The following is an 18702-nucleotide window of genomic DNA, read 5'->3' on the forward strand; positions in this document are numbered from 1 at the left end:
GAGAGTCATCTTCACACATTTTCTGTTTGTATGGTGGCTCTGCTTCTGAGTCCTAGTGCTGGATGAATAAATGTGATGTGGAAACGTTGCAACCATGCTCTTGACCAACAGGAGGAGCTGTTCCCAAGACAGAGGGTAGAAAAAAGAAGAAACGTCAGTAAAAAAATAAATAAACATAGAAACAGAAATATATACAATATAAACACAGTATATCCAATCAACACAATATTATTATAGTGTTAACAGTATATACAATGTAAAAATAATATATAAAGTGTAATAGGAATAACTACAATGTAACCTTTTGACCTTAACTAAAGCAGACATTTCTTAAAACAACAACAGAACACCTGAGTTCTGGATAATTTCTCTCAAATGAATCATTCTCTTGAAATCCTTCTCTTTGTTTAACACACAACACTTTAATAGAAAAGTGAAGCTGACAGCATGTAAAGTTTCATTATCACAGATCTGCAGCCTGTTTTCTCCTGACTACAAGCAAACATGCACATGTGATCAGACTATAGACTGTATATGATCAGACCATAGTATGTATACAATCAGAACATATACTGTATATAATCAGACTATAGACTTTATATAACCAGACTATATACTGTCTATAATCAGACTGTAGACTGTATATAACCAGAGTATAGTCTGTATATAATCCGATTATATATAATCAGACCATAGACTGTATTAATCAGACTGGATATAATGAGACTATAGACTATGTATAACCAGACCATAGACTGTATATAATCAGACTATAAACTGTATATAATCAGACTGTATATAACCAGACTATAGACTGTATATAATCAGACTGTTTATAATCAGACTGTATATAATGAGACTATAGACTATGTATAACCAGACCATAGACTGCATATAATCAGACTGTATATAATGCGACTATAGACTATGTATAACCAGACCATAGACTGTATATAATCAGACTGTATATAATGCGACTATAGACTATGTATAACCAGACCATAGACTGTATATAATCAGACTGTATATAATGCGACTATAGACTATGTATAACCAGACCATAGACTGTACATAATCAGACTATAAACTGTATATAATCAGACTGTATATAATCAGACTATAGACTTTTTACAATCAGACTGTTTATAATCAGACTGTATATAATCAGACTGTATATAATCAGACTGTTTACAATCAGACTGTTTATAATCAGACTGTATGTAATCAGACTGTATATAATGAGACTATGACTATGTATAACCAGACCATAGACTGTATGTAATCAGACTGTATATAATGAGACTATGACTATGTATAACCAGACCATAGACTGTATATAATCAGACTGTATATAATGAGACTATAGACTATGTATAACCAGACCATGGACTGTATGTAATCAGACTATAAACTGTATATAATCAGACTGTATATAACCAGACTATAGAGTGTATATAATCAGACTGTTTATAATCAGACTGTATGTAATCAGACTGTATATAATGAGACTATGACTATGTATAACCAGACCATAGACTGTATGTAATCAGACTATAAACTGTATATAATCAGACTGTATATAACCAGACTATAGAGTGTATATAATCAGACTGCTTATAATCACACTGTATATAATCAGAGTTGTTTTGGGGTCAGGAAGCTGCGGTCCCAGTTTGAAGGGTTCTGCCAGTGGGCGGGGCCTGCTGTGAAGTCCCCGCCCCCTCCTGCCTGTTGATTGACGCGCACCACTGGCCCCTCCTCGAGCGTCTTTTCTGCGTCTCTGGCCCCTCCCCCCCCTCTCCCCACCGCCCCCTCGCCCCCCCCCTCCCCGTCCTCCAGTGTGGTGCGTTGATTTCATACCAGAGTCATACTTCACATTCCACCTCTACTGTCAAAGCTCTGACAAATATTAGGGCAAAAACAACAAGGCGCCAAATTACTGCAAAGTCCCCAAATCCAGCGGCGGCTCGGAGCGGGCCTGGCAGAATAAAAGAGAAAAGGTAAGTTTCTCCTCTTTTCTCCTTTTCTCCCTCTCTCTCCCTCTCTCCCTCTGTCCGTCTGTTTTCTGCTGGGGCATTTTTTTTTCTCTCTCCCTCTCTCATGCCGCTCGTCTCGCCGAAGTTTTCAGATCATTGTCATTTTTCACATTTTTCCGCGGAGCTCCCTGCGCCTGGGAGGGAAGGAAACATCTGCAGATTGAAAGTCGTATTGTGTTGACCTCATGTGCAGCGAGATATTTCTCTGACTGGCTCTGCTCAATCACATTAACACCGGTAGTCCGCTCATTGACACACTCTGTGACTTAAAAAAACACACACACACAGACACACAAACAAGAACAACACAAACTCCCCCTGGCAGCAGCAGAGAAGTGCGCCAACATGTTTGTTTTCTGTCTCGCACAGTTCATACCTGGATCACGCTCCCGTTTCAGCCTCAAGAGGAGTCCAGCGGTTTGTTATAAACCCACAGGCTCGCACAGAGAGAGAGACACACAACACAACACGACACAACAGGATTTGGAGGAATACACCACTTCAGGCTGGTCTGGATCCCTGCATCCCCGAAGGTAAGATCCCTTCTTGATTTGTCAGCACAGTTCACTGGAGGCGACATCTCCTGTTCCCCTCCGGCAGCAGATGTTTTTATTCTAGGAGTAGAAATAAAGTTCAATTCCCAGGAATAGTGTCAGAGCGAGACTGGAAGTTTCTCCTCAGTGTTTGTGCCGCAGCCAGGAGACTTAAACGTTCAACTCCCACATGGGTCAAACATTCAAAGGGTCTCTTTCAAGATTCTGATTATTTTCCCTTTTTGATCACACATGAAAAAAATAAAGTTTATAATAAGGCCGAGACGCGACAAAATATGAAAAAAAGTTTTGATCATGGAAAACCAACACATTTGTATTCCTGGGAGATAAACCCCAGGGTGAGGGCTTCACAGACCAGCCTGGAACTGCCCAAAATATGTCTGTGACATCACAACTATTATGTCAGTAGATGTAATTTAAAAATACCAACTGCTCTGTATTGATTTGTTATCTTAAAAAAAAAAGTGAAATCTAATCTGCTTTGGTCGATCCAGGGGGAAATTCTGATCCCACGTAAAATATGTGATTTGTGATTTGAGGCTGCCCGAAAGAGTTTAACACTTTTACTTTGAAATATTAAATAATGTTCAACTCCAAGCGACAGCACAGAGAATAGTGACATTGTGTCCCTCATGTTGATGAGTAAATAAAGTAGTACAAATACTACCAATAATAACTAATGATCCTAAAGCTTTTTAAATGATAAACAACTTCAACTAATTAGTTGCATGTCCTTATTTAATAATAAATTAATATTCATGATTTAATTTACATATGCGCTTCACTCTACATTATTTTAAGATTTAAAATGTACTTCCTCAATCCTCAGTTTCATTCTCTCTCGTGCCAACAAACAGTAGCACGGTGATACTCTGCAAAGTCCCACTAAGTACATAATACATAGGTGAGGATTCGAGATGCACGGATATGTGTGTACGAGAGCTAATTGTGTAATTATTTCAGCGCCACCTGCTCTCACACTGAGTCGTTGGTTCAGACCCCGGGCGACTCCTCCTTTCAAACTTTTGAGAACAGCACTATAATCTTATTAGAGCTGGATTTCCAGAGACACCCACGAGCTGCAGAGTGAAATCATTGCCAGTCAACAGGTTTGACTAAACGACAGAATGTGGTCTGTCAGGTTAGTGACAGTGAGCAGAATAACCTGTTGACTCCGCTCGGTGCTTTCTTAACTGTCGCCAGCTTCATACCTTCAGTTCTATATTGAGATATTTGCCCGATGGTTTTGAATATGTCCCGCAGGTCTGCAGGGAAACGCAGCTCTGCAGGAAGGGAGCAGGGTTTATAGCCCTGTCTTCAATCCATATGGTCGTAAATTCACAGACGACAGGCATTTGGTGAGATCTTTGAAGCCTGGCTGTGTTACTGTATCTCCATGCAACACTGATAAAGAGGATGAGCCGACATCTCAGGGAAGATGTTCTTCCCAGACCAGTCCCATTATATACTGGTCGAGGGGTAAAATCCACACTTTTATGTGAGCTTTTATCTCCACATCAACGTTAGGAAAAGTTAGTCTGACACGAAAAAACGACCACTTTCCAGTTCGACCAGTTCAGCCTGACAATGTGTCCTCGGTGGATGAGACACACGCCACGATGCCTAATAATAGATTCCGACGCTGATGGGTAAATCTGGAAAGGATTAGGCATTCTGCTGCTCTGTCAGATTCCCCCCTCGTTGTTTTTTTTATGCAGCCTGAACGCATCAGGCCTCCCAATGTACAGTGTGGTGGGTTCTTTTCCTTTCTCCTCCTTGAACCGACTTCATGCGTCTCAGCCGTTGTGGATTTATCATTTATCCTCTGTGCTTGTGTGAGAGTTAAATGCGAGGGGAAGGTTTTACAACAACACCCATGTCGTGGAGGTCAATTCGATTACTTTGGGTAATATCCCCTCAAAGTGGCCGTTTTTTCTCTCTCTCTCTCTCTCTCTCTCTCTCTCTCTCTCTCTGTCTCTCCCTCGCTCCTTTCTCCCCAGCTGTGTTCCTTCGGGCCGATTGTCAGGGGGAAGACTTAATGAGCATGTGTTCTCTTCATGAGGGTAAATCAAAATGTGTTGTCCTCTCATGTTTCTGATTTTTAAAGCACATGTTTAATCACTGCTGAGCGACTGTAGGTATTTCGGATCCTTTTATTGTGTTTCGGGGCCGATCCCAGGGGCCCGGGGTGCATCCCCTCTTCCTCTGTTTACTTTGGATGCAGGGTCTGTTGACCGTTTGTCACCGGCAGCTTCACCCGTCTGTGTTAAACCCACAGGAGAGGGGCTAATGAGCTCTCGCCCATTTGTGCAGGGCCCCGGCCGCTTTTTTAGCACCCTCCCCAGAAGTGGTCGTCCAAATGGTGGACACTTACCCCTCTGTCAGGGCAGATCTGAACAAATAGCACTTATGTCTGCGTGGCGAGAACACTGGAGGCCTCAGAGGAGAAGCCCGCAGCTCTCGGCAGCCGGGGGCATTCATGACAATCTGGAAGACAATATGCAGTTTGATGCTCAGCAGCCGTGGCTGGGTAATAGAGTGCCGTTTTGTTGATGACGAGCACAATGTGCTTGGAGCTATTTATTACATCGATACAACCGAGCGAAGAGCGACGTCAAGATCTGCTCCAACACCAACTGAGAGCAAACCAACGTGTCCTCAAAAACCCACCAGAGTTATTCCTACTACTACCTATATCATTCTCAAAGTCCCCGGTGGCACAATTTATCAACATTGTATTCACGTTAATGCACTGCACATGTTTACATATCCTACAAACCACGAGGTTTTGAGCAGATAAGCTCGCTGGCCTCCTGTTCGGACCACTCAGGGGAGGAGTCAGGGAGTGGCCTAGAACAGTGTAGTCTTTGTGTCGGGCTGTCCCCAAGTTGCTAAACGTTTGAGTTGTTCTTTCTCAGGCGACCAACTGTTACGAGTGATGTTCCACATTAATGTACTCCAAAAGAAATGTGTGTGAGAGTGCAGTGTGTTTGTGTGTGTGTGTGTGTGTGTGTGTGTCTTTGGCACATTAGGCCTCCGCTGTAGATAATAGGAGGCTCGCTCTCTCACCGGGCCCCGTCTGCCGCTTCGGAGACGAGTGTGTGTGGCCTCTGTGTCGCACTCGGAGCTCCAGTGACCCAAGGGCACTCATGTGAAACCCCTTTAATCCCTGTGCTCAGTGTTTAATGTGTGTGTGTTTGTGTGTGTATGGAGGGGGGGGGGGGGGTTGATCTCCTTCTTCATCACAGAGTTATTCAAGTTGATTGTTTGTAATATAAAACAATTCCGGTGCCTGAGTGGTTTCCGAGCAAGGCCAGACCTTAATAAACAGATTAGGCTGATTTCTTTTTTCACGTCTAATATATTTTGCTCTTCTAAAGAAAAAGAAATGGCCCCTCTACATGGGTCTGATCAAAGCCATGGCTGCTTTTAATGCCTTGTCTCACAAGTGATATGGTTTGATGGGTTATTGGCGGGTGCATTCTGCTGCAGAGTTATGCATGTCTTAAAGGTTTCACAGATTATGGCTTCAAACCGCTCCCCTCGCCACAAAATGACCAATTCATGCTCGAATGGCTTCTCTGCTGCGTTCCCTGGAAAATTTCCGATCAAAATGCTGATTCAGGCTGTAAAAAAAAAAAAAGCAAGAAAAAAAAGGCTCTCTGGCACATTGGCTCCTGCTTTGTGTCAGTCTTTCCCTCCTCGGCTGGATTAAAGCTTAAATCTCTCAAAGTGTAACGACTGAAGGTGGATCACATCGACGGAGTTAAAATAGAACAATGACTGAATGAATGAATCGGGTCCTGTGTTGTTCACGCTCCGGCTCGACGTGTGATACTGATTTATCCGCTTTTATCCCACGGGCCCACTGTGAGTCATTCAGGAAACCAGCAGCCTCTCCTTACCTCGGAGTGAGGTCGCCTGGTTCCACGATTTGTTTACAAGACAACAACAAATCAGAGGTTGTTTTTTTGTTGTTCTTAAGGCCGTAAATGTGACCGATGCACATCAGACTCATTTCACACAGATAATGCGGCCCTTCATTCTTGCTTCCTTCTATTCATACTTCATTTATCCTGGAGGGTCCCACTCAGATCTGCTCGTGCTGGTTAAGAAGCAGCACAAGGGGTTACAGGAAGAAACCTTGCAGGCTAGACGTCACTCTGAGCTTTATTATTTTTCTTGGGCAGCTGTTATCGAACTGTAAATGTTTGACTTGACAAGGGGGGGGGGGGGGGTTGCATGTGGCATGTGTCTTAGTGTGGCTGCTCGTGTGTGTGTGTGTGTGTGTGTGCGTTTGTCTCGACTTCTCCCCCCCTCGCCTCTCTTTCTGCTGCTTGCCGTGTGAGCTGCTGGCCGTCCCGTCCTCCTCTCACTCTCAGCTCTCTGATTGTTTCCTGAGCGCCGTGCCAGATAGGAAGTAGGAGGAAGTTATTGGAGGAGCTGGAGAGAATTTATTAGGGCCAAACACAGACACAGGAGGGAGAGAGGAGGGTGGTTGACTCTGATTTGCTTTCGGGGAGATGAGTGAGGCCTGTGCTTTCATGAGTCTGAGGAAAGGCAGGACGGCGTCTGCGGCCAGCGTGGAGCAGATGGGCCCCCGACACTCAATCCAGCTCATCACCTCCGATTTATCTCCCAAATTAGGGAAGCCGTGTTTACTGTTAAACATGTGCATTTGCTGTAAATGCATCTGTGTGCTTTTGTGTGTGTCAGGAGGAATAAGAGCAGTGTTTCCAGTTCTTGTCAGAGAGCAGCTCTCCTGGCCTGGAACCCAAAATGTTTTCTTTATCTGTAATCTGACCTTAGAGAGCAGCTGCTCCTTCTGCCGCCAAGTCCTGTTGTTTCCTCAAGTGTGTGTTTGTGTGGCTGTTGCTCCGTCTGCGAGTGTGTGTGTGTATGTGTGTGTGTGTGTGTGTGTGTGGAGTGGGGGTCTCACTGCGATGGTCAACGCTCACTCTACATCTGTGAGCGCCCTTCAACCTTAACAAGACGTGTGGTTTTAATGCGGAGGAGTTTCAGGCTGTGGATCTGTTACTGTGTTCGGTGGAGGTGTGTTTAACTCTCTGCTGAGCAGTGGGTGGGTTGGTGGGTGGTTGGGGGGGTGGGGGTGGGGGGGTTGGCTTTTGGCTGCCAGCAGGGGTCTGTTCTCTGCCAACAAGTGTCCCAACTCCAGCAGCAACCTAACAAAGGCTGCTTTTTTAAAGGAAGGGAATAAATCTTGTAGGGTATTGGTTTGCAAACAGATGGTGGTAAATAGGTTCTGCCAGTGGGCCCTGCTGAGACGCTCAAGCTCACAACGGGATCAACAGCAGAAGAGACAGATTTGATGGAAATCTGTTAACAATCTGCACCAGGACATGAGTCAGTGGAACTGAGTCATGGAGATGGGGGTTTGCTGAGCACTGGATAGAAGTAGTGTTGTATGTGATATGGAGAAAAATAAACCTTGATGACAACAAATCACGGTGAATGTCACATTCCTCCAACAAGGCCCAACAGTCCCGTTTAATCTAATCAAGTTGCACCAAATTTCACACATTCATAGATATCAGCTCCTTCAATGTGCCTGACTTCTTTTCCTCAGTTATTCACTGGGTAAAAAAGAGAAAATGTATCAAACGTACCAAAACCAAACTGTCTGAAATCTGAAATAATCTGCATTTTCCGTTGACCAACCAGCTACAACAACATAGGAACATAGGACAGAGGATTAAATGATTGATGAGCTGAAAGGAAAATTAATATTGATCCTGCGTTCATCTTAAAACCTGACTCCAAATGCAAACTAATGCAGCTTCAAGGTTGTGTTAACCTGTTTGTCATATCAACTCGATAAGGAGATCAGAACCAGTGCTTGTTGAATTATCCAAAAGCAAAGTTGAGTGATCTGAGGATTTTTTTGTGATAAATCTCGAAGACGTCCACACAATGTTCTTTTCGAGTGGCTCGCGGACATTGTTTATATCCTCCTGCTAAAGCTCTGGATGTAAATCCAGAGCTACACTCACAAACCAACGGAATTATAAGCTGCTAGATGGCTGTGCTGATATTCAGCCAAATTCCATCAGACGTCTGTATAGGGTTTCTTTAATGCACAGGATATTTGAAAAGGTGATTTACTGTAAGGAAGTTAATAGCATAGTGGATGAGGAGCTGGTGCCAAAAAAGGACTTGATATCAGTAGCGTTAGTCAGATATTTATATTTGTAAAGATTAATGTAACTGCTCAGTTATTAAACAAATCCTTGATTCACCCTCTAATTCGGATCCAATTTAAAGTTTCCTGGAAATCTGTATTTCTTTTATAATCCTGTTGATAAACAAAGAAAGAAAAGGACAGGTATGAAAACATAACTTCCTTGGCGGAGGTAATTAAGAGGAGAGATCTCAATTTGGATCGTGGGATGTGTTTTAAAGTGATCTACCACTCTTATCCCCAAGTGGCCAAATATCAATTAGTGCTTGCATTTATCCTTTTCGTCTATTTCAATAACAATGTGGCCACTTTCATTGTTGTAATTCTATGATTCTGGTCCCACGGTGCAAAAAACAACTAGAAGAATTGTGCACAAACCTTTTCTTCTGAACAGGCCTGAAAAAATGCACATATCCCTTTGTTGTTCTGTTGTCTGGTATTTACGACATGTTTAACGAGGTAACATCAAAAAGGTTGTTTTTATGCGTCGAGCTTCGGCCGTCTTGACATCATTACATTCAGAGTTACTCCGACTTGTTGTGTTGCTTACGAGGAGAAGCCAGTTTCTGTCGGAATTCAGTTGCTTCGAAGAAAAACCGCAGCTGAATCTGGGAAATATGTAACCTTAACTTAACCTTAACCAAGGCCCTGTCTGCACTACTGCTACATGGTTGTTCGGCAATAAACTAGCGGGCGGCGCAGAGTCGAGAACCACCAACAAACATGGCGACAATGGAGAATGTTGTGAGAATGTATTTCTTGAGAAAAAGACAAAAGCCTATCATTGTCCATCCTTTGGTAGTCTTGCTTGAACTATTGGCCACAGCGCCCCCACATGACTTCCGGTGGAACTGCTCCGTTCTGTCAGTTTAACCGTATACGTAAGCTTTCAGAAGAGGAGCACAAACACGGATTATGAATGCAGAGTACGGACGAAAGGCTGTTTCTGTATGCGTATCTAACGTTGAGACTAAATGAGTCATTACAAAAACCTAAATTATAGTGACATAAACACTCTTCTTGCTTGTGGACGAGAGGCAGAATCTCGTAAAATATTTGCATTAGATTCCGACAGGTCATTACAGGTCTTCAGAATCAAATAGATATTATATCTCACCTCCACACATGTCTGGCTTTTCAGGTCTAAAGCTCAATGGGCTGCCATGGCTCTCATGGTGGGCTGTTTAATCTCTGTTTCAATATATTCCAGTGATCCTTCCTGTTTGGTCTTGAACCTCGGTAGGTTACACAATTGTTCTTCTTCCCACCTGGGGACTGGCGAGGAGAATATAAAAATCAGAGACATTACAGAGTAACTTTGACTCAACGCCTTGCCTCACTCTTGAATTCCACATGTGTAAGTAGAAATCCATGTGGTCGGTCAGTCGGAGAGAGAGCCATGAGCTCATGTTCAGCGGGAGATGAAAAAAAATTGTCATCTCTGCCGTTTATGATTAAGTGTTATTGTGCCAACTGCTGAGCGTCTCGACAGGCCGAGGATTTATTGCTGAAACACGCAGGCTTTTAGTTTTCCTCCTTAAAAGGGATTTGAAACATTCTGTGGCCCAGTTTAAACGAAGGTCTGCGATACAAACGTCTGCTTTGGACCTTTCCCTGATTTAGCACCGACAGCTTTCCTCTGTGTGACCCAGAAGCCTGAGAGTGACTCAGGAGTATTACTGGAATTCACTGGTACGTTTCTCCACACACAGTCTGGTCTGGGGAGAAAGAGTGGGGAAAGGGAGGCAGTCACAGGCGCCAGTAAACACCGGTGAGCTCGTAGATGGAGCCGGAGCAGAGATAAGCCGATTGCTGAAAACAGACTGCAATGCGATCGCCCCGTTCAGGGCTGGGAAAATGGGAAGAGGGATTCTGGTGCATGAATGGCACCGTTTGAATGAACGGCAGAGGTGCATAACTCTGCAGCGTTATTTACATTCCTGCTGCACATTGGAATTCTGTAGCATGTTGGTCTTGGAGTCTCATGGCCCAAATCCCAGAAAGTGGGAGGGGAGGTGTGTCCTTGATTTTTGTGTTAAATGGGAGAACGGCGTGTCATTCAGTCAACAGTCCGAATGAAGGCCTGTCGTCTGGCAAGCGCCTGGAGGAGTCACACAAACAGGTTCGAGCGTGAGACAACAGCTGCAGCCAATAAACTGACTTACTATAAAAAGGAAGAAAGAAAATAAAAGTAGTTGTCACGAGTTTTATCATTAAATGTCCTTTTTAGTTTGACCCCTAGCTTAAAAACCTGAACCTGACCTAACACCTAGAACAACACATCCAGTATTCAATCCTTTTTTGAAAACTGAGTGACCACATACTGCTTGATTACTCAGTATTCAAAGTATTTTCAGATTCATTTCAATTATATTATTTAATCACAGGACAAGGCAGCAGTGGTTGAGGACTTATTCAAACATGTAACTTAGGTAAAAAATACAAATAAACTGACAAAACAAACTCAATTAAAAGCACATTAAATGTTCTACTTGAGTAAACATAAGTGCGTACTTGTACTCAGTATTAAAAGTAAAAGTATTTGTCGAGAGTAGCCTATATGCAGCAGAGTCTCCCCCCCTCTCAATTTTGATTACTTTTAAAAACGTGAATGTGAAATCGAAATGAAATGCTTTGTAGAAAATTACAAAAGAAACAGATATTTGCTGATATGTGTCGAGGAGTAATAGTACAGATACATGAAAAATGTATTCCAGTCCAGTAATGAAGTAAATGTACTTAGTTACATCCCTGGCAAACTTTTGACCCTTCTCAGCCACAGTGTGTAGTGTGTGCGCAACGTCACATTCAATCTGCTGTGAGTCACTACTATGATATTTTGTGTTCTTGAGTTTCTCCAGCAGACACGAACAGTGCTGCTGATATCAGCTGTTTTAATATCTGATCATTATGTTAATCACAGCAGCTGCTCTGATCAGATGACCTTCTGGCAGAACGTCATGATGGAAAAACCCAAATCCCAAAGCTCTTTATGCTTCGTCAAACTATAGCCGTCACATTCGAGTCCATAAAGGTGTCCCTGTGAGTGGATGCCCCGCTCGCTCTCATCACGAAGTGGACACTATTGTCCTGATTTAAATCCTGTGACTCAGCCGAGGATGTATTGAAACACGGCTCGGCTGACAGCGCCACTCTCCAGTCTGAGCTCCCTGCGCGTCACCAAGCGTGTTCACTGCTGATGTTGCATTCCAGCTGGAACAATCCCACTGTTTTCCAGACCCCAAAGTGGACGCCTAAATTGGACACCCCCCCCCCCTCCCCTCTGACCACCCTCCCCCTCGCTATCCCCCCCATACACACACCCCCTTTCTCCCCCTCTGCTCTCCAGCCAACCAACCAACCAACCCACCCTCCCACCCACCCACTCCTCCCATACACGCATCCCCTGGTCTCCTCTCCTTATTTGGGTAGAGACGTTCTGAGCGCTGGGTGGAGGGGAGGGGGAGGCGGTGGGGGTGAGGCCGAGGAGGGAGGGCGTTGGGTTGACACAAGGGAGGCAGGAGGAGAAACAGTGAACACTCGCAGGCTCTTTCTTAATAAGGACATGTCTGGAATTCAGGCCCCTGCTCCCCTCGCCAGCTGAAGAGCCTCTCTTTCAGATCTCCTCACTCGAGCAGGCTCTTGTGAGCACTCGGGCTCCATCGAGGTCGTCAGACTCCCGAGCTCCACGCTGACAAACCGATTGCGGCTCTTCACAGCTCGCCGAGCCGACGAAGGTCCGCCGTGTTTTCTCTGCTATAATTGGAGATAAACAATAGAGTGGCTCGGGCTGACCCTCCTCTCTCTCCCTCCTCGCCCTCCCTCCTCCTCCTCACTGTACCACCGCTCTTTAATTGTTGCCCCCCAGGATCACTGGAGCTGTTGCCCCACAGCACCTGTGCATTCATTAATGAAACACTTCCTGAAACCCATTTTCATAACACACACACACACACACACACACAAGCGTCATCTGCAGAGAGGCCGAGGCAAAGACGGGTATTTAAAGTTTACTACTTCTACTCATTCCTCCTGCAGATGAGTCAGACAATGAGATAAACTAAATGACAGTTAATGACAGGCTGTCATTAAAGATGAGGTAGACATTTGCTAAAACAATTAAATTTTATTTGATTTTTATTTTTATCTGGGGTGAGATTAGTTCCATCATTGATTCATTATTTGCTTGATTATTCTTCATGCCGGTAAAGTGGAAAACATTCCCTCATATTGGGGTCATTTTTGAGCTTCATTGAATAGTTGATTAAGTCAAACATTATTGACGTAATCAAGTAACTCTTTAAGAATAAATGACAAATTTCCGAAGTTACAGTTTCCCAAATCTATATCTATATATTTTTTTTTCATAGTCATGTATGGCCGTAAACTGAATATCTTTTGGCTTCTGATTAGGTGATTTTCATTTTAATTGCACAAATAGCAGAACAGAGTATTATCAAACTAACCCAAGCTCTGGTTGAATATGTAGTTGCCGTTGGTCGGGATCCAGCCGTGTGATCTGCACGGGTGTGGACGGGTCACTTGAGCCGCTGATGAGTGTTGGGTTTCAGAGTTGAGTTTTAACAGTGTGACCCTCTTGCCAAAGGGTCCGCCATAACTGGTACCCTCTCCGCTAAAATTAGCCGCAGTTTGACTCGGGAGGACATCAGTCAAACTCTCGTTGTGAGTTCTGGGACAACCGAGCATTTCGTGCTTTATGTGTTCGGTCGACACGTGGAGAGAAAGGAAAATGTCACTAATCCTGCAGCTTTGCTTTCTCACCACTTTGTTTCCGAGGATTTGGTGAAACTGCTGCTAACGTCTAGCTTCGTAAATACCGACACGTAAACAGAGGAACGGAGACAAAGGGAGATTTTATTTTTTCTGGGCTGTAACAAACTGCCACGTTTCATTGAACTTATATTTTGTGATTTACATCGTAGACCCTCTTTTCCATCATGAAGATATCCCGATACAATAAAATCACTCCGTTTCACCACAGTTTTGGTGTAATTACACTGGGACATGCGAGGACCGAAACTTCATTTCTTGGCAGATTTTTACGAGAACCACATTGTTATTATTTTTTGACTCGTGTGCAAAAGAGGTCATATGTGGCTTTTAATGAAACAAAAAACATCTGAAAACAGATAATGTCTCCTACTCTTTGTTTTACATTTTATGATATTTATGTCTAAATGTTTGCATGATTGGATCATTGTAGTCTCTCCCCACAGGAACTCTCGTTTTTTGTACGTGTGTGTATTTATCCATTAAAGTTAAAATGCTGCAGCAGAGACACCAGCATCCTTTGAGGATCATGGTTACCTCATTTACTTCCATCTTAGAAACAATACAACGCTGAAAAGGCAGCTTGAAAAATACTTAAGATCTTTTGCCTGCAGTCAGCCATAAGCCAACCACACTGGAACACAGTTCCCAGACCGCAAGAATTCTTTGAGGCCAGTGCTGATTAGTGAGGTCTTTAAACTTAGTTTTATGGAATATCTTGAATTCATTTGGCCGTTTCAGAGAAATTAAATTGAGGAAATTATAGTAATAATTACGGTTAACATTGTTTACTCATACAAATTTAACGACGGCAATAAAGAAAAGGTCAGGGGAAGACAAAACTGTGACTTATAGATGAACAACATTATTCAAGCTGCATTTTCATTGTATTTGTTATGAGCGAGCTCAGTTCGGCTTCTTCTTATCTTCAGCAAATAATTCACTTTATGTAGATTCCTACAGGAAAACCCTCCGAACAAACTTGGCAGGGCTGAAGTGTGGAAGCTGCTAATTAGGTTGTCGAGATAATTGAATTGAGTTTTTATAAAATCTCTGCTCCATGTGTTTTTAGTGACACTGCTGGCAGCCTGCGCTGTAACACATACCCGTTCACTGTGCTGATCTCAGACCTGCAGGTCAGCACAGTTCATCGTGTTAACCTGATGTATTCTGAGCACACTGGTCCACCATTTATTAAACTTACTCCACCAACACAAACGGCAAAAGCATTTTCACGCTTCCTCACTCTAGCCAAACGTGACAATTTCCGGCCTCACAAGAAGGACACAAATTAATAAGACAAACTGTGGCTTGTAATTGTTTTTCAGACACAATCGATGAGTTTGATTTTACAGTGTGTGACACTTTTTCTTTGTTATCTTTCATGTCACAACATTGATAATAGCAGTCTATGCTGGTATTTTGCGCAATACTGAGAATATAACTTTCTTGTAATTCTGGACAGGGCTTCTGGTTCCTGCTAAAACAATAACTTTTACTATCCTTTTGCTGTGCACATTGTGGCTTGTGTGGTGAAGTGGTTTTATTCGGAAAATATGTAGAATTAGGAATGATTGTTATTATTTTCCTGTTGGATAGGAATATATGCTCTTATGTATAACAAGGGTCCTGTTTTTTGTTTGTCAACAAATTCCATGCAAAAACCAAAATTGGTCGTCCATCTCTTAGTTCTCTACGGACTTTCTTACCCTGTGTCTGCGGCTCTCAGGTCTTAACCCAGTTGACCCTGCGAAAGGCACAATCTCAAATGGGTCATAAACATTTAAAGTTATTACCTAAAACTGCTGGACTCTCAAACTGGAGTAAATGGTTGAATTTGTAAGGGACTGTTTTTAGGTGTTTGGTGTTTAAAGCATCAGGAGGTTTTTTGCGACAGTGATTAAGTGATTAATATGTCGCCCTTTATTTTTTTGACCAGTGGCAAAGAGTCTTATCATTATAGAAGAAAATGTTAATTCATGTGACATTGTTCTCCACAGATCTCCCACAGATCTTTTGATATTGGGGCTCGGGGTCGGGCCCAGGGGGAGCCGCCACCATTGCGTCCAACGAGTGGAGCGGCAACGGTAGCCCAGAAGATGGGCTGGACGGGGACATTGACGACAAGACCATGGAGGGGGACGCCGAGGGGGTGTGGAGCCCGGACATCGAGCAGAGCTTCCAGGAGGCCCTCGCCATCTACCCTCCCTGTGGCAGGAGGAAAATCATCCTGTCAGACGAGGGGAAGATGTATGGTAAGTCCACTGGAACACAGCCAGAGAAACAACAAGAGAAGAACAATTACATGTAAATCAGTTCCATAGTGAACATGAGAAAACCACACATTCCCAAGAGAGACGTGGGTCACAAAGAAAAACAAAATTGCCCCAAAGAGAAACTTCTCTTCCTCTCGTGCTCGTGTCACATCTCAACATGGAGGTGAATGTTTTCTTTCCACACAGAACTCTCCTTAACAAGTCTGAACCTGTTGTGCTGTGACCCAGGGGCAGGTTCTTCCAGTTGCACCAGCGCTCTCCGAGCTGTTTTTTTTGCCGTCCTGAAAGCGCCTGAGCTGCTCTCCCCATGATTTACACCTGTCTTTCTACTTCATGGCGTTTTTTCTTTACAGGCTGTTTTTAATGCCTACTGTTTTATGGCCTCTTTTCTTCCGCGCTACGCTCTCTCACTCGCAAAACCTGCTTTGTTTTTCTGGTTTCTTTCCCTTTATCACTGAACATCCTGCGCTCGTTTAACCCCCCACACCGGTATCGCTGGGAGAGCTTTTGCCTGTAGGAGACTAGTTAGAGCTGGTTTCTAGAGAAGAGTTGCGTTTGATGCCGGACGGTTCATTTAAATTAGTGTTAATTAGCACAGCGTGCACTGAGACTCTGGAACATAAACATCCCTTTGGCACGCTGGTCCGTTTGGAGATTTCAAACATCCACATGGTTTCAGGATAGTTTTGCTGTTTCCTGCAGCGTGTTCATTAAATTGCAGGTGTTGAGAGCTTAATGTCCTGAAAAAGTCCAGATGGACGTTTTTGGTAAGTCGGTCGGTGGAATCACTGACATCCAGGTGTAGGAAGTCGAACGCATTTGTCTTTCATTATTTCGATCCCACTTTTCCCGTTCCTGTTTTTCGACAGCGCACACGTTCCTAATTAGATTTAGCATCTGAGGCTTCTTTTTCTTTTTGCTGAACAGCAGTTAAGATGTTGATTGACGGGAGCTTTGCTGCTTTCTTTGCTGTTTTTCTTGGCTTCGACCTCAACAAACCCCCTTTTGGTTTTTGGGGGGAATTAAGTTCTTCTCAGCATCGCAATGCGGCTCCCTGAGGCCACGCTTTGTAGGACTTTGCTGCCCTTTAATTATTGTCCATCAAGTCTCAAAACCTTGAAATTGATTCCGGCTTCAGTACGACCATAAAAACCATCAATCGTTGGCACCAAAGTCTCAGACAGGATTTAAGAAGCATTAGTGTTTGTTTTTGAAAGGCTGTTTTTTTTTTGGGTTGGCTTCTCTGCAATGGGATTCTTTTGATGTGATTTCACTTAGATGGAATCTCAACCTCTAATTCGTCACATTTTCATATTCAAGGACAAGCACATACCTGAGATTACTCAGCTGCAGTTGCAGCTTCTGAACTTGGCTTGAGTGGATTAGTAAATAGGAAACAAGTGTGTCAATTGATAAATTAAATCAATAACTTAACATATTAAAAAACATAGAATTTGTCACGTAGGATATGCGTTTTTCCCAATTTTCTAGTGTTCAAAGCTTTAAACTTTTGCTTGTTTGTAAAAAAAATGACAAAATAATCAGCTGTGAAATTAATAACATGCAATCCAGAGAAACAGATTTCACAGATGGTATTAAATAAATATATGAAGAAAAAAAACCAAGAATGTCACTGAGTAAAGCACAAACATCTACCAAAAGTCCCCTTATCAAACCATATTCAAGTTCACCGAATCCATTTTTATTTTGATCCGAACCAAATTGTGCTCACTCATTAATATTAATCTAATCAACATGTCTGATTGTTTTCCATGAATTATTTTCTGAGAAATCTACAAAAATTATAAAAACACCCTTTCTCACAATGTTAAAGAAAGTGAGGAAAGATTCCTGGATCTTCTCCCTGATCCGGATCCACACCAGAGATTTTTCCCGACCTAAACCACATCCTTCCACCAATTGTCGTGGAAATGCTTCTTTAGTTTCTTGCATCATCCTGCTAAATAATAAATACAGATGAAAACATATCCTCCTTTGTGGAGATTGTCATAGTAATGATAAATAACCTAGGTTAAAAACAGAGAAAATGAATAAAAGAAAATAACTAGAAATGTAAAATATCAATAAACTTGCTGACTAATAACATGTGGAGTCGGTTTAGTTAGAATTTTCTTATTCAGTCATGGATGTGATTCATTATATTTAGATTCCAATTTTAATTTTTGGGACAGTTATCGTAATAATTTAACAAAATAGTTTACAACCTACTTTACGTCGAGGGTTTGTGCAAAGACCTGCAGCATGAACCACTGCAGCCATCTTTTAATTAAAGCCCAGGTCACTCTTCCACGTGGTGCACCGGTGCAGCACCGCGTCCCGAGCTGCGGACATTTGTCACGAGAACGTCAACAAAGAGAGCGGAGCGGCGCACAGGCCTGCCGCCTTAGAGTCAAACCTTCAGGACCCCTTTTAGAGGCCTGCTTTTTTCGAGGGGCAGTAAACACCCTCTCCATTTACACTAAGTCATCTGAGGCTCCGCTGCAAGAGCCAAGGCATGCCCCAGAAGAAGCCCTCTCACAAGGTGATTACCTCAGACATCTAAAAGCTGCCCTGACGCGAGGTTAGGGGAATGTTAACGATTGCACTGTGTGTAATACTGTCTACCTTGCAGTCTCAGACTTCCAGTGGCCTCCAAACGCAGGCAAGTCATCCCTCCCATTGGGAATTTCACTCTTTCTCTGCCAGGAATTCTCTCAGTCGGTGGGAAAACCTTTTTTTTTGTGTGAAAATTTCCATTAGCGCGAGGGCTGTTGTATATCTTTGTGTATTTCCCTGCTCCACTAACCTGTCTAGACTTCCTCGCAGCGTTGCCAGTCATCTACGCA

General features: G+C 43.2%; 1 protein-coding gene across 4 annotated transcripts in view; it reads left to right on the forward strand.

Moving 5' to 3' along the window:
- The first annotated feature begins 2427 nt into the window (after nt 1-2427).
- Nucleotides 2428-18702, forward strand: part of tead3b (TEA domain family member 3 b) — a 31489-nt gene continuing 15214 nt past the window's right edge. For all 4 annotated transcript variants that reach the window (XM_062406857.1, XM_062406865.1, XM_062406848.1 and 1 more), the window contains exons 1-2: nt 2428-2569; nt 15581-15835. In XM_062406857.1, coding sequence (XP_062262841.1) covers nt 15712-15835 — 124 coding nt within the window. In that variant the 5' untranslated portion in view covers nt 2428-2569; nt 15581-15711. The remainder of the gene's footprint in view (nt 2570-15580; nt 15836-18702) is intronic.

Source organism: Platichthys flesus, chromosome 2 (assembly GCF_949316205.1).
Source record: "Platichthys flesus chromosome 2, fPlaFle2.1, whole genome shotgun sequence".
Classification (NCBI taxonomy): domain Eukaryota; kingdom Metazoa; phylum Chordata; class Actinopteri; order Pleuronectiformes; family Pleuronectidae; genus Platichthys; species Platichthys flesus.